This window comes from Salmo salar, chromosome 22 (genome assembly GCF_965601325.2).
Source record: "Salmo salar chromosome 22, fSalSal1, whole genome shotgun sequence".
Lineage (NCBI taxonomy): Eukaryota > Metazoa > Chordata > Actinopteri > Salmoniformes > Salmonidae > Salmo > Salmo salar.
The window spans coordinates 12,865,691-12,889,276 of NC_138312.1; the positions used below are offsets into that span (position 1 = coordinate 12,865,691).

General features: G+C 42.7%; 1 protein-coding gene across 4 annotated transcripts in view; it reads left to right on the plus strand.

Moving 5' to 3' along the window:
- The first annotated feature begins 3,295 nt into the window (after positions 1-3,295).
- The window catches only part of LOC106582759 (semaphorin-3F), an 81,186-nt gene continuing 60,895 nt past the window's right edge, over positions 3,296-23,586 (plus strand). For all 4 annotated transcript variants that reach the window (XM_014166157.3, XM_082967373.1, XM_014166159.3 and 1 more), the window contains exons 1-2: positions 3,296-3,650; positions 7,704-7,864. In XM_014166157.3, coding sequence (XP_014021632.3) covers positions 7,750-7,864 — 115 coding nt within the window. In that variant the 5' untranslated portion in view covers positions 3,296-3,650; positions 7,704-7,749. The remainder of the gene's footprint in view (positions 3,651-7,703; positions 7,865-23,586) is intronic.

Below are 23,586 nucleotides of genomic sequence, written 5' to 3' on the forward strand. Positions count from 1 at the left end.
CCTCTAGTGGTGTGGGGGCTGTGCTTTGGAAAAGTGGTTGGGGTTATTTACTTGGATATGTAGATGATAATGACATTGATGCTTGATTTTGACTGGCTAAGAAAAAGTAGATCTCAACTCTAGGCACCGTTCACTCTATGTATGGTACCAGTGTCGATTTTTGCATGTAAATCTTGGTGGGGCAAATAAAATACAAATGTTTCAGATCCATGCCAGTAAAGCCACTACACAACACTAAACAATACATTAATAGCACTGTAACAGTGACAAACGGTGCCCACAAACCATTAGGGCCTACATAAAGCTGTCCAAACAGCAGAGCTTTCTTTTCAGCACCATGGAGTGAATCCTTACTATCACTACACCTGGCTATCAACAGAGCCTTGTCTAGCAGAGAAACAGTTAATTCAGCCTCATTTACTACCTTTAAAAAAAGCATTGCTGACATGTCTGACTTGCTTAAACAAATGTGTTTTCTACTGACAATTGAGATGTACAAATTATGGCATAAGGGAACGATGAGCAGATAAGAGGCAATCCGTAATTTTGATTAAGACTTTAATGAGCGAGCTAGGATGGACATAGTCAAAAGAACTATTTTTTCAGCAATTTTTAAATGTACAGCGACCGAATTCAGAACATGGGCCGTTCTTACAGTATTCTCCCTGTACACCAAGTCAGGCCCGTAGGATAAATAAAGGGGGCATATAAACAGACAATGAAAGCTCTTACAATATTCGATGATGACATTTCTCAAAAACAGGCTATAGGCTACATGTGCACCACCAAGTCAGAACAGTAGGCTAAGTCAGGAGGGGGAAAGGAACCAAATTATTAGGGTGAGGCACATGGGCTACTAACAGCTTACTACACAACATACACTTAGTATTACTTTCTTAGCTACAGTATACATATCGCTCTGGCATATTACATCATTTATGCAGCAGCATACAAGACGTTTTTGGACACAGCTTGTTGTGCTGTGCTCACTTGAACAGGAAGGAGGTGCAGAGGTCCTTTGCGGGCAAATTTTGTCATCAAACTTTGTCATCAAAGTCTGGCATTCTCTGGATTTACAGTGCTTTCAAGACAACTGTGAACTCGGAAAAAACATGGTCGAATCATAACGCTAGTTATCTTCAGGTCGGAGCTCTAGAAAGAGACCAGAGTTCCCGACTTGGATTTCCGAGTTGGATGACGGTTCAAAATGTATTTTCCCAGTCGGAGCTTGGGAAAAAGTTCCCAGTTGTCGTGAACTTGCTAAAGTCTGAGATTTCCCAATTCCGAGTTTCCAGTTGTTTTTGAACACGGCAGAAGTCATGCTGGATTGACAGCATGGCCAATGTATTCAACTTTTTCTGGCCCATCGTGTTGAATGTTAATCATTTTAAACTTGGAAAAGAGAGCCTTAAACACAGACTTGGACCACACACCCACTCCACTGAATAGCAGGCTATTGATTGCTTTCCAACGCTTGCAGTTAGCCACTGATTCCTTCAAAACCACCCATTGTTGAATTTGAGATTTCCAACTTGTTGTGTAATGTTTATGTCCAATGGCCGATGAGCACCGATACGTTTTATCTATAATTTCTGGGTCTCTGCCCCACCTGCCTTGAATGACCAGTCGCCACTGTATGGTACTACACAGATCAAAATTAAAAAGTGAAACATTGTTTCCGAGGTCGGACAGGCAGACTTCTAGGCTTATATTAACCCTGCTGTACCAAACTAAATGCTAGGCTGGAAGCACGGGGAAATAATGTGTGAATTGAAATAAATACAAGAGATGATTCAGACAGCAACATGATATTGTAATGGAGGCACAGTGATAATTTTCATATGTAACTGTTAGCAGGCATAGGGGTGTCTATGACAGCCTATACAGCACGACTTGGAACGCTGCTTGTCCAATCAGCATCCAGGATACCAAACAAGTAGTTTTATAATGTTTTGTGCACTGTGTATATATGGCTCTGCTGTCTGCTCCCACCTAACACTCATTATAAACTGGGTGGTTCGAGCCCTGAATGCTGATTGGCTGACAGACGTGGTATATCAGACCATATACCACAGGTATGACAAAACATTTATTTTGACTTCTCTAATTACATTGGTAACCAGTTTATAATAGCAATAAGGCAACTTGCAAGGGCTGTAACCAGGCAATCCGCGTTGTGTTGTACATAAAAACAGCCCTTAGCCGTGGTATATTGGCCATATACCACATCCCCTCGGGCCTTATTGCTTAAATAGAACTCCATCAGAACATCATTGCCCATTGTCAGGTAGCCTAGAAAGCAAGTTGGGAGTGTTGCAAATAAAAAGCACTGCATGAGACACAGCACATTTTAGGCACAAAACATAACAGTCCATCCTCCGTCAGGTCAGGGCTCACAAACTCACTCCCTTTTCTGCTTAGGCAGCTGGACTGTCGAAAGTATACAATGGGCTGATCTGGCATCAGGTGTGTTTACTCAAATCTGGCCAAGCATCCCACTGCTGTCATCAGAACCCTTCCCCCTTCACACACATGCATGCTCTCTCTTTCTCTCAGTAACACACACAATGTGGGATCTGCTTCACTGATGGAAAAGAACAGTGTGCAGGACACCATGAAAACAAACTCAAAATCTCAAAAAAATCTATGCTCCAGTTGAGGTTTCATGAGGTTTTACTCAAAAGCCGAAGCAAATCTTAGATAATCCTTTGTGTTGTGTATTAACTCAGCAACCCTTTCCTCTGAAACAGATTGGAGGTTTTTTTTCTCATCTCCCCAGCAGCTTCGTTTATTTTTTTCCAGGATGTGGCTTACATTTTCTGCATCACCCATCTCAGTACACTTTAGTGGCACTCTTCCTCGACTTCACAGACGTTTGCATATTTCTCAGACAAAACTTCAGAGAATATGCGAGTGACAATAAAATGACACAAGGACCGACTCTGGAAATTGCAGACATTTTCAAACACATGGAAGCTGCGAGTGCAGCTCTAGACATTACTGCAATACTCTGGATGGATTCATGTCTGATGTGATCTGATGTAAATCACCAACACAGTAAATAGCCTAAGTCTAGTGGCTATGTATAAGTAAAATGAATATTCTGAAACGTCCAGTTTTGAAGTTAGGCCTACTCTACCTGTGGGCTCTAGATGCTGATGTGCAATCTTGCAATTGTCTTACAGGCACATCATTTTCAGGGGGGCGGTACAGATGCGTCTGCCGCTAAGGTAAGTTCCCGCCCCATGGGTGTGTGTCTATGTAGACTTCGGGCGAGCGCACTGTATTCACCTGCCAATGCGTCTCCCCTTCAGTAGCCTACAGAGCTGTCCGTGGTGTAGTGCGCCGCGTCAACTTTAGCAACTCCTCAATTGCAAGGAATAACATATATTAACGAGAACAACAAAGTGGGATTGTACACTATTGACCGAGACAAGAGTAGAGAATAGGAGACAAATATTGCAAGCTTAGGTGATTGCCAAGTTCATTTGGATCCATAGCTTTGTTGCTGGGAAATCGTGCAGGATCTCCGCGGCTTCATTCGTACACTGGGGACGGAGAAGGAGAATTTAGTAGGATTTTGTTATCTGCCTTCTAAATGACTCTTATGACTGGAATCGGCATAATTTCCACCGGGCAATAATAACCAGGTAGGCACAACTCTAGGCTACTTTATTGATCTAATGTTTTCATGCATAAGGTTTTTCAGTCAAATCATGACTCATATGTCCGTGTTGAATTATTTATTATCCTAAGAGATTATTATCAAAACAATGCCTCCAGTAATTGAGTCGAACTACAATTGGTGATTTAGACCTATTGTCTATAATGTATTACTATTTTCAGTCCACTTAGCCAAATAATAAGGTAATGATGCTTTGTTTATTTTTATTATTATTAGGCCTTCACATTTATGTTTTTTTTTGCTGTATGGCTGCATGAGGAACAATATAAGCGTTCAGATCCGGTAGGCTATGGCTTGATATTAGCCATAATTCCTCTGCATTTGAAACGGCTGTAGGAGCTCTTGCATGGTCTTTTCAGCTACTTCTCACGAGCGTCACAAAAAGCCAGCATTTTATAGCGTTCAAGTTTCTTCATCCAACAACAGGCTATAGAAGCCTGCGCTCCTAATTGTGTGTGGTTTCAAACAGTCAAGACTGTTTGTTGTTCGCTTTACAGGAACATTTTCCCACTTATAGCCAGCCTAATATCTTTTAAGAGTAGCCTAAATCATTTTCTATTGCACAGACTTTTAATGTTATTCTAGTTAATTATATCCTAAACCCCATTCCCGAATAAACAAGGAATGTGTAGTGTTTTCTTCATATTCATTAAGCAGCGGTGGCCCATCTCTGTTGTCACCGCTGCAAAAAGCCTCTGCGTAAAAACAAAAAACAAAAGAGTTAATATATATAGTGCTAGAGGCGTCACTACAGACACCCTGGTTCAAATCCAGGCTGTATCACAACCGGCCGTGATTGGGAGTCCCATAGGGCGGCGCACAATTGGCCCAGCGTCGTCCGGGTTTGGCCGGTGGAGACCGTCATTGTAAATAAGAATTTGTTCTTAACTGACTTGCCTAGTTAAATATCGGTTAAATATAATAATAATATTTATATATATATTTCTGCAGAGACGCGCTTTTAAATGGACAGTCGCTCTCATTCGGAACTTGATCCAACGTCCTTTTATGCCAGCTTTTAACCCCACACACGGTTGACCAGCGTTTACGAACAGAACAGTGATAGATGGCCAAAGGAAGTATTTAAATAGCCTTTATGGGCTCCAACCCCCATAAATCAAGCACAAAATTTCAATTATCTTTACTAATGTGGTGTTTTGTTTTAGGGTTGCAGATGTATTTACGTACACTAGCAGTGCTTTCAATTGCATTGGGTTGCACAAAAGAGTCCTTCCGAAGCCAGAAGTTCAACTTGTACTGGTGGGCGGGACGGTTGGCCATTATGAAGGGGGAATTTGAGACAAAATATCAAAAGCATCATATTATATTATTAAACAGACTTTCGAAAGGTGGGTCTGTTGTGCACCCACTTATTTTCTGCTTAGGTCATGTCAAAATAAAAGTCCCCCACAACTTCTTCCTTTTTTGTCCACATATAGTTCATGTCAGTGGAGGTTCCTCAGAGGAGGAAGGGGAGGACCATCCTCCTCAGTGAATTTCATTAAAATAAAAATAGTGAAACATAAAAAAACTATCCTTTTTAGATAAAACTATACTAAATATATTCACATTTCACCAAACACAGTAATTGATTAAAACACACTGTTTTGCAATGAAGGTCTACAGTAGCCTCAACAGCACTCTGTGGGGTAGCACCATGGTGTAACTGGAGGACAGCTAGTTTCCGTCCTCCTCTGTGTACATAGACTTGAATACAAAACCTAGGAGGCTTGTGGTTCTCACCTTCTTCCATAGACTTACACAGTAATTATGACAACTTCCGGAGGACATCCTCCAACCTATCAGAGCTCTTGCAGCATCAAATGACATGTTGTCAAACCAATCACAGGATCAGAGAATGAATCTAGTATTGAAAGCATAAACTACAGCTAGCTAGCACTGCAGTATATAACATGTGGTGAGTAGTTAACTCAAAGATAGAGAAAGACAATAGTTGAACAGTTTTGGATAAATTAATGTATATAAAAAATGAAGGAAGAGCGAGAGAGAGAGAGAAAGAGAGATTTCATTTTCACTTTCACTTAGCTAGCGAATGCAGCTACTCAAACACCCGGCTTAAAAAGAGAGGGATGCTATGTTAGCTAGCTGGCTATGGCTAGCCAACACTGGAACTCTTCCAAGTCAAGGTAAGTTTTTGGTTTTATACATTTATTGCTAAACTGCTTGCTGACTGTACACTGTACTGCATGATTGTCGCGGGTTTACTAACGCCTTAGTTCTAGTAGGTATGTTGACTAGCTATGACGTTAGCTAATATGGTGACAATGATGTAGGCTGTGTGTAGCAGTTAGTTGTTATGATATGAAGGTTTGGCTTGGAAAGTTTTTTTCGCCAGGTCACACATGTGTTGAGACTGAAGTCCCTAAGCAAAGGAAAAACTTGCGAGAAGGAATTCTACATGATGTTTGTATGTGGCTGCTATGAAAGTGAACTGTACTTGCGTGTGATAAGGGGTCTATTCAGTCCGATGATTCTGTTGAAAATCCTTTCTGAAACAGGGATAAACATACCTGAATTTGTCCAATAGAATCTCTCGTTTCTAACTCTTGGACTAATGATTACACCCTAGTTCAGCTAGATGCAGGCAAGAGTGTGCAAGGCACTGCAAGGCAGTGTGCAAGGCAGTATATGTATTTGACATACAAATCATTAAAATCCAGACAGAAAATATTTACACAAGAAGCAACCAAATATCACACAGTCAACCTCTCATTTCATTTAGTAAGTTCACCATTCTGCCATTCTCACTGTTAAACATCGCACAGTGTTCAACACAACAGCTCTTTATGTCAATCATTTGAATGTGCCTTGCACACTCTTGCCTGCATCTAGCTGATCTAGGGTGTAATCAAGGCAGAATGTGTCACTGTCTGTCACCTTGATTACTCACATTTTTCTCTCATTCATAGGCTAGGTTGTAGCAACCTCATGATAGGGACAATTTGAATATCATGTAGTAGCCCAAACCTATTGATGTTACATTGAGCTGGGTGAATGGTATATGAATGACCGTCATCTAATATGTTTAATAGAATTAAGGCCATGCTCATAAAAAAAAAATCGTCCTCCCTCATCTTAAACATCACGACTGCCACTGGTGCGCACGTGCAGGACTTTTAATTTTGATTTAAGCAGTAAGGAAGTGGGTCTACAACAAACCCAACATTTGGAAAGTCTGTTTAATAATATGATTCTTTTGATATTTTGTCACAAATTGCCCCGTCATAATTACCAACAGTCCTGCCCACCTAGCCATGCTAGTGTGTGTAAATTCACCCACCTAGGCCTATCCCTACAACAAGATGACGTCGACAGACACGGTCGCCCTTTTTCTTTCTCCTAGCCAACTCTGCAGTACTTCATTTCTTTGGTGTGTTATTTCTTTACAGGCATTTCACTGCACCTGCGATAACATCTGCAAATCTGTGTACACGATCAATAAACTTTGATTTGATTATTACAGTAGAGCCTATTCATAGGATATTATTATTTGTAAACGGCGCCCGTTATTGTAGTTATTGTCAGCTGTTGGATATCTAGTGTGCTGCGCGCCTGGGTAAAATGTCTCCGTATTCGACAACAGACTCGTTCAGTGGGCATAAAAGTAGGGCCTAGATCATTTGTGAGAAGATGGAGTTTGTGCACTGGTGAGGGCAATGGGCCCGCGCTGGTATGAGGCAGACGTTATTCCCAGAGTGGGAATAATAATCATCATCACAGATATTTATTTGGATCAATAACTGTATAAGGAAGGGAATGATAACAAAAGTAACGATGACCTATCTATGATCAGTAACTGTAATATAATACTTAAATTGGAACCGCACTTCGTTATATTACTCATTACCGCAAAAAGTAATATTATTACTGTAACACGTTACTTTGTAAAGTATTACCCCCAAAACTGGTGGCATGTGTGTGTGTGTGTTGGAGGTTGTTGTATGGGGGTGTGATACAGAGCTGATCATCATCTCACTCTCTCCCTCTATTTCCCCAGGTACCTGGACTCTATCTCCTCTTCTGTGCCTGGAAGCGGAGGGACCATGCTGTGGGACAAAATGTGGTGGCTGTCCACCATGCTGGCCCTTTCGGCCCATGCACTGCCCACACTGCCCATTGGGCCCCTCTCTGCCCCTCGGGTTTTCCTCTCCTTCAAAGGTAAGACACACGTTTAGATATCTTGCCTAGTTGGTGTGGTTCTCTGTGACTCTGAAACAGGTGGATAGTATTTCCCTGTATGTGAGCTCTAGTGGTTGCTTTTATTTTCCCAGCTCATCCTAGCTTTGTGTTTCCTCTTGGTGAAATGTAGGGTTTAGGGGGGACTAGGAAGGCGTTACAGACAGCTACGTGCTTGGCACACCGTAGTGTCAGTGTGAGCCCAGCCACCTCTCTCTGGCTGAAGCTTGATTGTCTGCTGAGAGAGGAGGTTGACGAGAGAGATGAGCAGGGGAGAGAAGAAGTGCTGTTTGTGCCTACTGGTCAGGGCCAGAGACCAAATCTTCATTAATCTGACTGACTACCACAGTCCTCCAACAGCGCTTTGTCTGCCCTTGGCAGAGCCCAGTGTATTATGAATACTTAAATTGGCACATGAGGCCCTGTCTGTGTAGTGAACTGTACCTTGAAAATTGACCTTTATGGTGTACCATAATCTCTGATGCTTTATCAATCCCGTTGCACTGTGTGCATGTAAGGCTAATCATGATGTGAACCCTGGTGTGGAGCTCAAAGTAGAGGCCTCGCTAAACCTCCAGATGTCTTTAAATCCTCATCACCGCATGTGGAGAAAGAGAATAGATTCTGCACCTTTTTTTTTGTCTGTGAGTTATGTGGAATTGGGCAACCTGAGTCTCTGTCTCTGTCTCTGTCTCTGTCTCTCTCTCTCTCTCTCTCTCTCTCTCTCTCTCTCTCTCTCTCTCTCTCCTCTCTCTCTCTCTCTCTCTCTCTCTCTCTCTCTTTTTCTTTTTTTCTCTCTCTCTCTGTCTCTCTCTCTGTCTCTCTCTGTCTCTTTTTCTCTCTTTCTCTCTCTCTTTCTTTTTGCTTACTTGTTGGTTTTCACTCTCTAATTAAGTTGGTTTTCACAACCCACTGGTTTCAAGTTTACAATCGCACTGCTCCAACATGGTCATTTCTTTCCAATTTCCTTTAAATTAGTTCCTTTTTTTGTTATTTATTGGTTTTTGAGAGAGCTATAGGGTTGTTCCATTTGAATTCATTCCCTTTTTGACTGCATCCCTTTTGATTTGAACAAAACTTTCCATACATATTTGCCCATAGTAGAAGTGGTCAGAAAGTAACTTTTTGGACCTGAATGTCAAAATATCGAGGTGCTCAAAGTTGACACATTTTGCATTCCCCATCATACCATGAGACATCCAAGTCTTAGTCACTGGAAAAGATTAACGGTCGAGTTTGATATTATTTATAAGCTTACAAACAGCGTTATCTATTTTATAATTTTGCATGCTCTTGAATACAGGGTGGGTGTCGTATTTTGGAAAATAAATGTACTAAAATGCTTATACAATTGACATTTGAAGTCAAATTGGGCCACAAAGATTGTTGGAACCCCACACATCAGAGAATGTCGACTTGAATGGGGATATCAATTGTTTTAAATTATACTGTCAATATTGTATAGGAAACCTATTTAAATATAAATAAGAAGCAGTTTAGCAGACGCTCTTATCCAGAGCAACTTACAGTAGTGAATGCATACATTTCATTTAAAAAAAAAATCCGTACTGGTCCCCTGTGGGAATCAAACCCATAACCCTGGCGTTGCAAACACCGTGCTCTACCAACTGAGCCACAGTAATGAATACTTGGATGTCTCATGGTATCGTGGGGTATGCAAAATGGGTCAACTTTGAGCACCGATGTCTCTTGAATGTTTTGGCATTTAGGTCCAAAAAGTCACTTTCTGACCTCTTCTACCATGGGCCAAAATGAATAGAAAGTTTCGTTCAAATCAAAAGGCGTGCGGTCAAAAAATATTTGAAATCAAATGGAACTACCCTATATGCTTGACAGAGCAACTTCACTTTGTCGGTGACTAGAATTGAACATGAGCTGCACATTTTCTAATTGTGTTGTTTTGGCTCACACTAAGGGGAATTGCTTTTAAATGTGTCCATATTGATTCCTTTATGGACCTTGGTGAGCCAAATAATTAGCTACACATTTTACAAAGCATACACATGGGGGGGGGCAAGATTCCTTGGAGCTTTCCAAGGGGGCTCGGCTGAATTTTAACAACCTCTTGAAAATGCAACTCTAATCTCCTTATAACCATCCAACTGTTTTTAACAAGCTTTTTGTTTTCAACGCTCCAAGATTTACACAACCTATTGCACCCACTAGTTCATGCTGGCAATCTCTGTGTATTGGAACAGTTATACATTGTGGACTGTGTTGCCAAAATGTAGAAGCTAACCTGTGGCATTAATGTGGCTTCCGGCTAATACCACTAGTGGGGTCTGATGGTCCATATGTCTTCTTTAATCTGGTTGGTCTGTTGCCAAACACTAAGGTTAAAACCTTCACCTCAAATTTCAATATCAGACTTGTAGACAGTTTTTGACTGTTTTCTAAACCAGTTTTTTTTTTAATGTAATTTTGTGTTGTTATTATGTCATAATCTTGGATGAGTTTGAGTTGCTGTTGACCTTGTGCTGGTCATCAGAGGGGTTAGACTTTGGCCAGCCCTATCTGCTGAGGAGGACTCAGACCGTCAGACAGAGTAACTAAAACAAGTTTGGGAGTTCGTTTAGTATGTCTGGCATTATTGATTGCTTTGAATCTGCACGTGGGTGCCTTGCAACACAAAGACACTTTCTGATTTGCATGAACTTTGTGTTTGTATATATATATATATATACATATATATACATGTGTGTATATATATATATATATATATATATATATATATATATATATATATATATATATATATATATATATATATATACATACACACTGCTCAAAAAAATAATAAAGGGAACACTTAAACAACACAATGTAACTCCAAGTCAATCACACTTCTGTGAAATCAAACTGTCCACTTAGGAAGCAACACTGGTTGACAGTAAATTTCACATGCTGTTGTGCAAATGGAATAGACAACAGGTGTAAATTATAGGCAATTAGCAAGACACCCCCAATAAAGGAGTGGTTCTGCAGGTGGTGACCACAGACCACTTCTCAGTTCCTATGCTTCCTGGCTGATGTTTTGGTCACTTTTGAATGCTGGTGGTGCTTTCACTCTAGTGGTAGCATGAGACGGAGTCTACAACCCACACAAGTGGCTCAGGTAGTGCAGCTCATCCAGGATGGCACATCAATGCGAGCTGTGGCAAGAAGGTTTGCTGTGTCTGTCAGCGTAGTGTCCAGAGCATGGAGGCGCTACCAGGAGACAGGCCAGTACATCAGGAGACGTGGAGGAGGCCGTAGGAGGGCAACAACCCAGCAGCAGGACCGCTACCTCCGCCTTTGTGCAAGGAGGAGCAGGACGAGCACTGCCAGAGCCCTGCAAAATGACCTCCAGCAGGCCACAGATGTGCATGTGTCTGCTCAAACGGTCAGAAACAGACTCCATGAGGGTGGTATGAGGGCCCGACGTCCACAGGTGGGGGTTGTGCTTACAGCCCAACACCGTGCAGGACGTTTGGCATTTGCCAGAGAACACCAAGATTGGCAAATTCGCCACTGTGCTCTTCACAGATGAAAGCAGGTTCACACTGAGCACATGTGACAGACGTGACAGAGTCTGGAGACGCCGTGGAGAATGTTCTGCTGCCTGCAACATCCTCCAGCATGACCGGTTTGGCGGTGGGTCATTTTTCCCGTGTCCAAGGGCATTGAAATATTTGATATTGATTTATACACTTTGTTCTGTTGGAATTTAGAATTCCCAAATCAAAGCTTGTGTGGGGTGGAATTTCTTTGGGGGGCCGCACAGCCCTCCATGTGCTCGCCAGAGGTAGCCTGACTGCCATTAGGTACCGAGATGAGATCCTCAGACCCCTTGTGAGACCATATGCTGGTGCGGTTGGCCCTAGGTTCCTCCTAATGCAAGACAATGCTAGACCTCATGTGGCTGGAGTGTGTCAGCAGTTCCTACAAGAGGAAGGCATTGATGCTATGGACTGGACCGTTCCCCAGACCTGAATCCAATTGAGCACATCTGGGACATCATGTCTCGCTCCATCCACCAACGCCACGTTGCACCACAGACTGTCCAGGAGTTGGCGGATGCTTTAGTCCAGGTCTGGGAGGAGATCCCTCAGGAGACCATTCGCCACCTCATCAGGAGCATGCCCAGGCGTTGTAGGGAGGTCATACAGGCACGTGGAGGCCACACACACTACTGAGCCTCATTTTGACTTGTTTTAAGGACATTACATTAAAGTTGGATCAGCCTGTAGTGTGGTTTTCCACTTTAATTTTGAGTGTGACTCCAAATCCAGACCTCCATGGGTTGATAAATTGGATTTCCATTGATTATTTTTGTGTGATTTTGTTGTCAGCACATTCAACTATGTAAAGAAAAAAGTATTTAATAAGATTATTTAATTCATTCAGATCTAGGATGTGTTATTTTAGTGTTCCCTTTATTTTTTTGAGCAGTGTATATACAAACACTTCCTTCTTTGGATGATGACTTGAGGGCTTGTAGGCTCCTGCTACTTGGAGAGCATGTTCATCATCAGTCAACTCATTCAGGGAACCTGCGCTACAGACAATCTCACAGAGACCTTGGACTGATGCGTCTAAGATATAAGAGGCATTTTTTTCAGTTAATGCAACTACCCTGGTTGAATCCACATTCAAGTCATGTTGGTTCACATTGCCATTTAATGCACCTTTGTCATCAGTTCAAAATGGAGGTTCTATTTTAATTGAAATGTTATAGATCTAGTTTATCTTCTGTCGTTTTTTTCCTCAGTGGAGAGAGAGAGAGAAAGCTTTCTGCTGAATGAGTGAAAGCTTTAAGGATTTACATGCTAAACGATGGCCCGGAGGGGAGAGAGGGGAGAGACACGTCACATGCCAGCCATCACATAACTCCATTGTGACATGACAGCAGATTCACTATGATTCATTCCCAGCACAGTGGTTAGGAAAAATCTAAATGCTCTAGGTAATTGTTGCACATGTTTTTTTAGAATGTAGTTTTCTGTCATTCTGAGCTGTGCATTTGTATGTATTTATTCAACTGACATTCTCATCTGAGTATTGAGTTCCTTTTCAGTTTTCTTGATTCAGAAATCATTTTTAGTTTCTGTTGAATAATATCTGTCTGTCTACCTTATCTTCAAATTTATGCTTAAGTCCCCATCAGGCCTGAGCTTTCTTTATAAGTTCCTATCAGTTGTCTGTAGAATAGTGAGGTCTATAAAAGCAACCAATGAGTGGGTCAGAATCAGTACAGGGCTCTGAGTTATCACCTGTGATAAGGGAAGAGCAAACAGCGGCTCAGAGTAAAGGAATGTCCACTCAGGACTCGTAAGCATCGATCATCTCCCACACTGCTTTAGCAGTATAAGCTGAAAGGGGAAGAAAAAACATTGGCACATGCACAAACAGGCAGGCATGCACACCATCTACACCTACTGTATACACTACAGCCCCGTTGAAAAAAGTTCTCCCTCATGCAGTCACACACACAAAAACACACATACATGCTCACATACAAGTTAAACATATTTTCACAGTGCTCATTACAGGCTGGTTAGCCAACAGATTTTATGGTTATGAGATAAAGAGGGCACTTAGGTCTTCAAAGAACAGAGAGTGTGTTTACAGACATTGCTGAGACCTATACTAGATATATAGACGTTGCCTCACTTCCTTCCGGCTGGTGTAAATTGCTGACAAAGTGGATGGTAGAGGTTGTAATACAATGTTACAACACAAACAAAGCACCACCATTGTATTCCTTATTAAGTGTACCTTCTGCTATCTTTATTTGTGAAGAGTGAGTAGGACTGACTGGTTTAAGCTTCTGATTTTAGCTTCTTATTTATGCTCAAACAAGCCCTATAATTACGTGCTATTTCAGGGTGTGGGGCTCCTCAGGGGTCATGACCCCCAAAAACAGGATCCAGTCACACTTGGGCTTAACTAACTGCCCCCACACCCTGAGAGAATGTGAGCGTATTAGCTAGTAATAGCTTGTTACGCTAATCTTCAGTCGCATTTGAAAGTGTTTAACATTGTTTTCCTTTTGCCTTTGGTTCAGGGTGAAACACCTGGAAACAGAGTTGCCAGTGAGCGAGGGAGCAAAAAAACAACAACACTTGAAATGGGAGAGAAAACGCACGGCCAGACAGTCATATAATTGGACTATTTCTCATACAGAATCTCAAGTTTATTTCAACTTCCCCTGGCTTTTTTCTTTCCCCACTCGCTTTCTCTTTCTCTATCACATAACATTACGGTTACATAATTATCACAGTAGCACAAAGAGCTCAGTGTTAGCGCACCTCTCCTGTCTGTGCTCTCAGGGTGGACGATATTAACACAGAGATCATGTCTGACTATATGTCCGCGTCCCTATTCTGTGAATTAGGCTGCTACTCACAGTGACCTTCACTTAGACTTCATTCTTTGTTGCTCTCTGGCTCTGCGATGACAATAGCTCAGATTTCTTAGATTAGATCAAAAAAGAACCGTGGGCAGACACAGTGCTATGCCAACTGTGGCTGGTAAGAGAGTTAAAGCTATTCATGGTTAAATTCCCTGCTGGAGGTGCTTCCTAAGCTTTCCGCCTGCCTGTGGTTCGTTTCGCCACGGTATGGGTTGTCTGATACCCTTGCTGACGTGTCTGCTGAAAGGGAGAGCATTATGGCAGTCCATTTGTGCTCTGTCTGTCTGAGAGCCTTGCGCTGAGCTTTCCACCCCACAGTCAGTGTCTAAAAGAGAGAGAGACGGCCAGCCAAGAAAGAAAGACAAGAGAGTGAGAGGAGAAAAGGCCGCAGTCAGGTCTCCATGTAATGGACACGAGGTGGGAGTGTGTGTTTGTGTGGGTTAGTTGGTCGGTGGGTGGGTGGGTGTCTGTGTGTGCGAGAGTGAAACAGAGAGAGTTAGATGCCCATGCGTTTATCTCCCTCCATCTCCTTCCATCTCTCTCCCAGGCTCCAAGGTTCCTATTTATTTGGGTCAATTGTAAGTGTGACACTGGAGCCAGAGCTAAGTGCCCCAGCAAGCCTTACCAGAACAGAGGCCCTCAGCAATCAATGAGCCGCTGAAAGCTTATCCACAGCTAACCTGCCAAGAGACAGCAAGTGCACAGACCCAGGGTGACTTTGCCAAGCCTTCCCAAGTCTTCCCAGGCAGAACAAAACCTGCCCTGGGCCCCAGACCGACATGCTGACACGGACACGGGTTCAGGGTGCAACACTCCCAATGAGACCAGGATCAAAACCTCCAGTACAGTACAAGGCTTCTTGCTTGCCACTGCCAATCAGTTATGGTATATCCACTGACTCCTTCAATGACCGCTGCCTCTCCCTTTTTTAAACAAAGGTTCACTTAGAAGACATGAAACTTTGTAAAGGCATAATGATCACCGGGGAAACAGTGTCTGGGTCCCCGGTTATGTCCGCTACTCGCGATTACTCAACGTTTCATTTTCATAGCAAGCCGGTAGAGGTGGCTGCTTTTTGCCTAAGAGGTCACTGATTAACTTGTCTTAAAGTTGATTGTGGTTCCAGGACATCTGACCACATGACCAGGTACAGGCAACACCTGACAGAATGACATCACATAGACCTAGCAGAATACATAAAAAGAGACTGCAAATATCTTGATGATTTGCATTGCTGACTATTTATGCGCACCCTCCCACCTCCATAGCACGGAGTCCCCTAACCCAGCTGACACAGAGAGCCACTGCTGTTAGGTAAGGATGGAGTGTGCTATGTAAGACATACAATGTAAGGGGCAGCTGACATAGCTAGTACATCAGTCCAGGCGTGTAATGTCAAAGCCCCTGCCTGCCTGCTCTCCTCTCCTCTCCCTGCTGTGACTGAGCAATTCCACCCCCTTGATCTGCACATCTGCTGCTGCCGTGTCATATTTAATCTGCGTCCTCCCTCTCCCTCGCTCCTCTCTGCCGGGTGTGTGTGTATGTGTGTGTACACAAACTTTGATAAAAGATGCACAGCACTGTCGCTGATAGAAGATTTGTGATACATGTAAGCACCTGCAGTCATGCCTTTGCTGCGTGTTGGCAGAGTGGGCTCTGAGAAGCCAAGTCACTGCAGTTCCCACGTGTCGCTTGGGTGGTCTGATAGTTTAGGTCTAGCGGGTCGGTGCTTGTCCACGGATCTATAGATTGGGGGTGGTGGGTGGAGTTCTCCGGGTTGCCAGTTTTCTACTCCCGTGCATGAAATGTGTATTGGCATTGTTACGGTCAGCGGGCTCGTGGCTCCGCTTCACGTCTGCCTTTTTATCGCTAAGGCCTTTGAAAAATTGCTTCAACAGAATTATATGAGGTGGCTGTGGCACGCAAGCCTGGAGAGAACATGATTATCTCGCTGGCTGTGTTTCTCTCTGGAGATGATGGGGTGGTATATCCCAGCAACCTCTGCTCCGCAGGATTCGTGCTGTCAAGCTGGGATTATTCAAGGAAGAAAAACAGAAGGTGACAACTCTAGCTCTAAATATAGTGTCCTTCATGTCTCTGTTTCTCTGTCTGTATCCTCCTCTCCTCCTCCTCCTCCTCCTCTCCTTACACCCTCTCTTGTTGCTTGTTGATAAGGGATTGGCAGGGGAGGCAGAGGGAGGGAGGGAGGAAGGGGAGTGACTAGCATGCTTCCCACAGCTGGGGCACCCTGTTTTAGCACGCTCCAAAGGGGAAAGGGGAGACTGCCGCAAGGTCTCTGAAGTGACCAGACTTTCACTGGGGGAGAGGAGGGTTGGTAGTATATTTTTTTCCATGGCAAAATGTTTAACACGAAGCAGACCAAACTCAACTTTGAAAACCTGCTGTAGGCAAAATATTGTGTGCTATGGCACGGAAAATAAATACATGTGATTCTGGTTGACAACATAATGATGTTTGTTTCCAAGTAATCTCCTCTGTTCTTTTCTGTGTCGTTTTATGTCAGCCCCGTTGTATAATGGCTGGCATATTTCTACCATCAAGCTATTAATCCCTGGCTCTCCCCCCTCCAAATGATGTCATGGATTTAAAAAGAAAGACTTGAAGCACTTCAAAACTATTCTTCAATCAACGCGAAGGGACAGCAAATGAAAAGCAGGCAGGCTGATGCAGTTTATACTAGTGTGAGCAGAGTATTTCATGTTAGTAGGCGACAGTGACGAGACAGAGCCATTACCAAATAGTTATTCACGCTGCAATCTCGCTCCATGGCGTTATAAAGGCACACCATCCAAATGAATTCATAATCTGTACAGGGAAAGGACAGAGTCCCTTATCTCCGGGATCTGCTTGTTGCCAGTCTAACGTCGGCGGCCAGTCTAACGTCGGCGGCCAGTCTAACGTCGGCGGCCAGTCTAACGTCGGCGGCCTGTCTAACGTCGGCGGCCAGTCTAACGTCGGCGGCCAGTCTAACGTCGGCGGCCTGTCTAACGTCGGCGGCCAGTCTAACGTCGGCGGCCAGTCTAACGTCGGCGGCCAGTCTAACGTCGGCGGCCAGTCTAACGTCGGCGGCCAGTCTAACGTCGGCGGCCAGTCTAACCGGCCAGTCTAACGTCGGCGGCCAGTCTAACGTCGGCGGCCAGTCTAACGTCGGCGGCCAGTCTAACGTCGGCGGCCAGTCTATGGAAAGGCTGCAGAGAGGAATGGGCACTGAGGTGGCATGACGTGGAGAAGGCACTGTTAAACCATACAGACTAACAGACAGATAGGAGAGAGACAGACAGAAGGGAGAGAGACAGACAGACTGACAATGAGGTGTGGAGTGAGTTTGAGAAGATGCAAGAGTTGTCAGGACCAGAGTCTGCCTATGTCAGTACTTACAGTACTGACATACACACACTCTACTCTTCCATATTCTCCTCGTTCTCACCCTCAATCTTTCTTTACTCTTTTTCTCTTTATTTCACCCACATACTGTACATTTTTTACCCTCCAACAGTTTTCCTCCCCATTACATTTACGCTCCCTATAGGGCGTGTACGTTAATAGCCTGATGGTTTTAAACTTCATGTTTATCTATGCATGTGTGCATCTGCGGAATTATGTTTTGATTCGAATTCTGACCAACCATGAAAAACAAGATCGGATACAGCTTTTATGGTTTCCCCGTAATGCGGGTTTCAGTTTTCCCAACACATGAAATGCTTCTTCAGAATGCAATAACACATGTAGATCATAGTTGTCTTCACATGGGGCCACTTTGGCATGCTTGGTAAATGGTCCTTCTGTTTCGCTCTCTATGCTGTGCAAAGGGGGGCAACACTCAGCAGGGGTGAGAGACTGCCACATTCTGATGCATTTGTCTAAATGTGTGTGTGTGTTCATGTCTCTTGATGTCTGCTGTGGCTTTTTTATCCCAGTTGAAATGTGACAGACGGGATAAAAATAGGCTCAGTGGTAGATGCAACGATGATGTTGTCTAATTTCATTTTTTTTATCCCCTTTCAAAACATAATTTTCCGATTGCTGAACATTCAGTCATGAGTTATGTCTTAGGCCTAGTTTAGGTTTCTGTTTGGTTTTCACATGCAGCTGATCGTTGACGATAGGCGTCAATGGTCTTCTGGCCGTTGTTCCTTGTGAATGTAAGAAACTCCTCGGTGAACCCTTGCAAATCCTTTGCTTCTAATGAAAGAGTATGGAGGCAGAGGCTCTAGAGTAAACCACAGCCCCTGATATTAAGATGCTGTCTGACAGCAGCGGAGTGGGGAAGGCGAGGGATGGAGGATAAGGGGAGCACTTGCAGTTGGAAGGCACAGACAAAGATGATCATGGATATTTCGAGAAGTGTTTCTCTTAACGTTCAAAGTGACAAGAGAAAGAGGAGGAGGTGATGGAGGAGGATGAGTGTTTGAATATTCATCTCCTCAAGGTGTGTGTGTGTGTGTGTGTGTGTGTGTGTGTGTGTGTGTGTGTGTGTGTGTGTGTGTGTGTGTGTGTGTGTGTGTGTGTGTGTGTGTGTGTGTGTGTGTGTGTGTGTGTGTGTGTGTGTGTGTCTTCACTCAGCTCTTGTTTTCAGGAGGACAAAGAAAAATGGAGCCACGTGTCTGGAAACAGGAACAGAGGTGGAGTGTGACAGTACTTTGGCTTGGTTGCCATAGCAGCGTTGCTGTCACTTCTCCTCTCAAACAAACCAAACTGAGTTCAAATGACTCTCTCTTCAGAGGGAAAAGGAATGCAATCTCTGGATTGGTCTTATTTCCCCTGGCTTTTGTTGTTGTGTCTGCACACAGATGGAGTCTGAAAAATACAAGGACAGAGGTCTGCTAGGTAAGATAAATGTGGATTTTCAGAGATAGTTTAACCCTCATACGGATTCATACAGATTCAATATTGGGAATGCGATTGAAGGGTGTGTGGTGTGTGTGTGTGTGTGTGTGTGTGTGTGTGTGTGTGTGTGTGTGTGTGTGTGTGTGTGTGTGTGTGTGTGTGTGTGTGTGTGTGTGTGTGTGTGTGTGTGTGTGTGTGTGTGTGTGTGTGTGTGTGTGTGTGTGTGTGTGTGTGTGTGTGTGTGTGTGTGTGTGTGAGAGAGAGAGAAATCAAATGAGAAAGAGACATAGAGAAGGAGAAAGTGTAAAAGTCGATTCCTCAAGGACACAGACACCCTGTGGGGCCTCCAGATGTGACCCCTGTGTGTGTGGGAGTTCTCTGGGGGTTAGCGGTCGGGCCCTGACCCCAGGCCTGAAATTAAGGGGACGGGAGTGATGGGGGGTCAAGGGCGCCTCTCTCTCGCCCTGCTGGCCCTGTTTATCCAGCCAGACATGAATGATTCCTCAAGAAACCCAGACAACGTATTATTTTTAAACAATGTTCTGAACAAGGAATTCATAAACTTTCAAACATAATGAATGATGAAAGTTTATTATCCTTTCATGACCTAAAAATATGTATCATTTACCTTGTTCGTCATTTTATTTTAATTTGCAGTTAAGAACCGCTAGACGCACTTATGACATCCCGTGGAATCAACCACTCTCATTCCATCCACTCACTGGGTTATTAGGTAGCCAGAACACAAGTGGAGGTTTTGTGTTCAATCTATATAAAGAAAACTACTAGAAACCCTCCATAAACCAATGGGAGTAGTTACGAAATGGAACATAGATTTTAAAGACTACTAACAAAATACATTCTGGAAAAGAGTCTGGAACAATATTCCAATGTTCCAATGTTAGTCATCGACTAATACACTACAAATTAATTCACAGATTTTATTTCACTCTGCGGAAATGCCAATTTAAACTTGCTCCTATCCTAATTTGTCTGTTGTGTTCTCAAATAAATATTGGAAGCTGCATACATGATGTGGGACTGCCCCAGTGTGAAGAACTCCTGGTCACATGATGTGGGACTGCCCCAGTGTGAAGACCTCCTGGTCACATGATGTGGGACTGCCCCAGTGTGAAGACCTCCTGGTCACATGATGTGGGACTGCCCCAGTGTGAAGACCTCCTGATCACATGATGTGGGACTGCCCCAGTGTGAAGACCTCCTGGTCACATGATGTGGGACTGCCCCAGTGTGAAGATCTCCTGGTCACATGATGTGGGAGTGCCCCAGTGTGAAGACCTCCTGGTCACATGATGTGTGACTGCCCCAGTGTGAAGACCTCCTGGTCACATGATGTGGGACTGCCCCAGTGTGAAGACCTCCTGGTCACATGATGTGGGACTGCCCCAGTGTGAAGACCTCCTGGTCACATGATGTGGGACTGCCCCAGTGTGAAGATCTCCTGGTCACATGATGTGGGACTGCCCCAGTGTGAAGACGTTTTGGTCATTGTTTGCCAGGTCTGTGTCGAGCATAGTTGGTGCTGCCATTCCCTATCTCCCCGATTATATTATTGTTGAATGATGACCCTTCACTAACTCTCACAGTACCCCAGAAACGGTTGTCTGGACTGACTGCGGCAAAAATTATGTTAGTGACCAGATGGAAGCCTCCACATAAGCTCTACATAACTCAATGGCTTCAAAACTACCTTGACATTCTTTCAGTAGAGCTCTCCATAGCTCACGTGAACAGCGCCAAGGTAACAACATTAGCTACATTCAATATAGGAGTCGAAAAGGTCAGTGGCTTATTATGAGATAATGTAATGCAATCATGTTTGAATTTATATATTGTATTTTGAGTATCTGTATCGAATATGTATCCAGGCTGATTCTATTCATGTGTGCCTTGATCCCACAAACAATTTTACAAACATTAGATGGGTTACCCATTATGTTTTGTTTTATGCAAAATGAGCCCCTTGGGGGAGGGAGGGAGTGAGTCACACCTATTGAGAAGAGGGAGGGAGAGTGGAGATGGGACATTTCTCTACTGTTTTTCATTACTTTATCTATATACAGTTGAAGTCAGAAGTTTACATACACCTTAGCCAAATACATTTAAACTCAGTTTTTCACAATTCCTGACATTTAATCCTGGTAAAAATTCCCTGTCTTAGGTTAGTTTATTTTTAGAATGTGAAATGTCAGAGTAGAGAGAATTATTTATTTCAGCTTTTATTTCTTTCATCACATTCCCAGTGGGTCAGAAGTTTACATACACTCAATTAGTAGTTGGTAGCATTGCCTTTAAATTGTTTAACTTGGGTCAAACGTTTCGGGTAGCCTTCCACAAGCTTCCCACAATAAGTTGGGTGAATTTTAGCCGATTCCTCCTGACAGAACAGGTGTAACTGAGTCAGGTTTGTAGGCGTCCTTGCTCGCACACGCATTTTCAGTTCTGCCCACAAATGTTCTATAGGATTGAGGTCAGGGCTTTGTGATGGCCACTCCAATACCTTGACTTTGTTGTCCTTAAGCCATTTTGCCACAACTTTGGAAGTATGCTTGGGGTCATTGTCCATTTGGAAGACCCATTTGCAACCAAGCTTTAACTTCCTGACTGATGTCTTGAGATGTTGCTTCAATATATCCACATAATTTTCCTTCCTCATGATGCCATCTATTTTGTGAAGTGCACCAGTCCCTCCTGCAGCAAAACACCCCCCAATTTTGTTTTGAGGTCTTGGCTGATTTCTTTAGATTTTCGCATAATGTCAAGTAAAGAGGCACTGAGTTTGATGGTAGGCCTTGAAATACATCCACAGGTACACCTCCAATTGACTCAAATGATGTCAATTAGCCTATCAGAAGCTTCTAAAGCCATGACATCATTTTCTGGAATTTTCCAAGCTGTTTAAAGGCACAGTCAACTTAGTGTATGTAAACTTCTGACCCACTGGAATTGTGATACAGTGAATTTTAAGTGAAATAATCTGTCTGTAAACAATTGTTGGAAAAATCATTTGTGTTATGCACAAAGTAGATGTCCTAACCGACTTGCCAAAACTATAGTTTGATAACAAGAAATTTGTGGAGTGGTTGAAAAACGAGTTTTAATGACTCCAACCTAAGTGTATGTAAACTTCCGACTTCAAATGTACTTTTTCAATATTATTGAGTGTCTGATCTGAACCCCTCACAAAAAATAAATAATAAAAAGTTGGTCACACAACAAAATCATATTTGAAAAATGATTTATCAAAGTTGGCATAGGCCTATTTATTACATGTTGACCACCCAGGCCTCCTTTAAGACTCCATAATGTTTCATCTGTAGATGCTACTAAGCTAAAATGATGCTTCATATATTTGAATATGTTCAAATTAGCACACTTTGCACTTGTGTAATTGATATTCGACTTGTAATCAAACCGTATAACTATAAGGTTCCTTTGTTCCTTTGATGATTATGCTTCATATGAAGCTTAACCTCTTGCTCTGTAATGAGAAGTCTTTAGATTTTTTTTTAAACATATTCATTGATGAATATTTTTAAATATAAACATGGATATAGAAATGCATTGATTTTGCTAATTGTTCAATATATTGTTGAACATAATAAACTCTACAGGCATATCAAAGTTCCAGAGTGGGATCTCTGCTAGTTTTAAATGTTTTGGCCCGTTTTATACAGAGAAATTGGCATAGTTGGCAATGTAACCAATCACAGCCCTCCTTTTACTTGTATCATTGCACATCCTGCAAATCACCAGCATTTTGAATCCATTTTTACATTCACTCTGTTGATAATGACTACAAATTGGATCATAACTCTAAAAGTAGCAGAGATCCCACTCTGGAACTTTGATATGCCCGTAGAGTTTATTATGTTCAACAATATATAGAAAAATGTGCCAAATCAAAAATGTTATATTTTCAATATTCATGTTTATATTTGTCAATATTCATAAATTAATGTTAAAAAAGTTTTTGAAATCACAATACTACTCGTATTACAGAGCAGTGGTAAAGCTTCATATGACACTGTTTGTTTTATAGCACCAGCAGATTATATACTATGGTGATTTAAAAGAGGCCTGGGTAAGCCCAAAATGTCATTATTAACATGCCAACTTTGATAAATTATTTCGGAATTATGATTTTAGATACAAATGTCAAATATATGTCAACAATCCAAAGGACTATTCTATGGATTACATTTCGTGAAAATCCCCAAAACCCTGGCCTTTTTTTGTCTGGGTTTCATGAGGAATCACTCATATTATTTATTAATATCAAAATCAAATCAAATGAAATGTTATTGGTCGCATAAACATATTTAGCAGATGTTATTGCGGGTGTAGCCAAATGCTTGTGTTCCTAGCTCATACAGTGCTGTAATATCTAACAATACATAACAATACGCACAAATCTAAA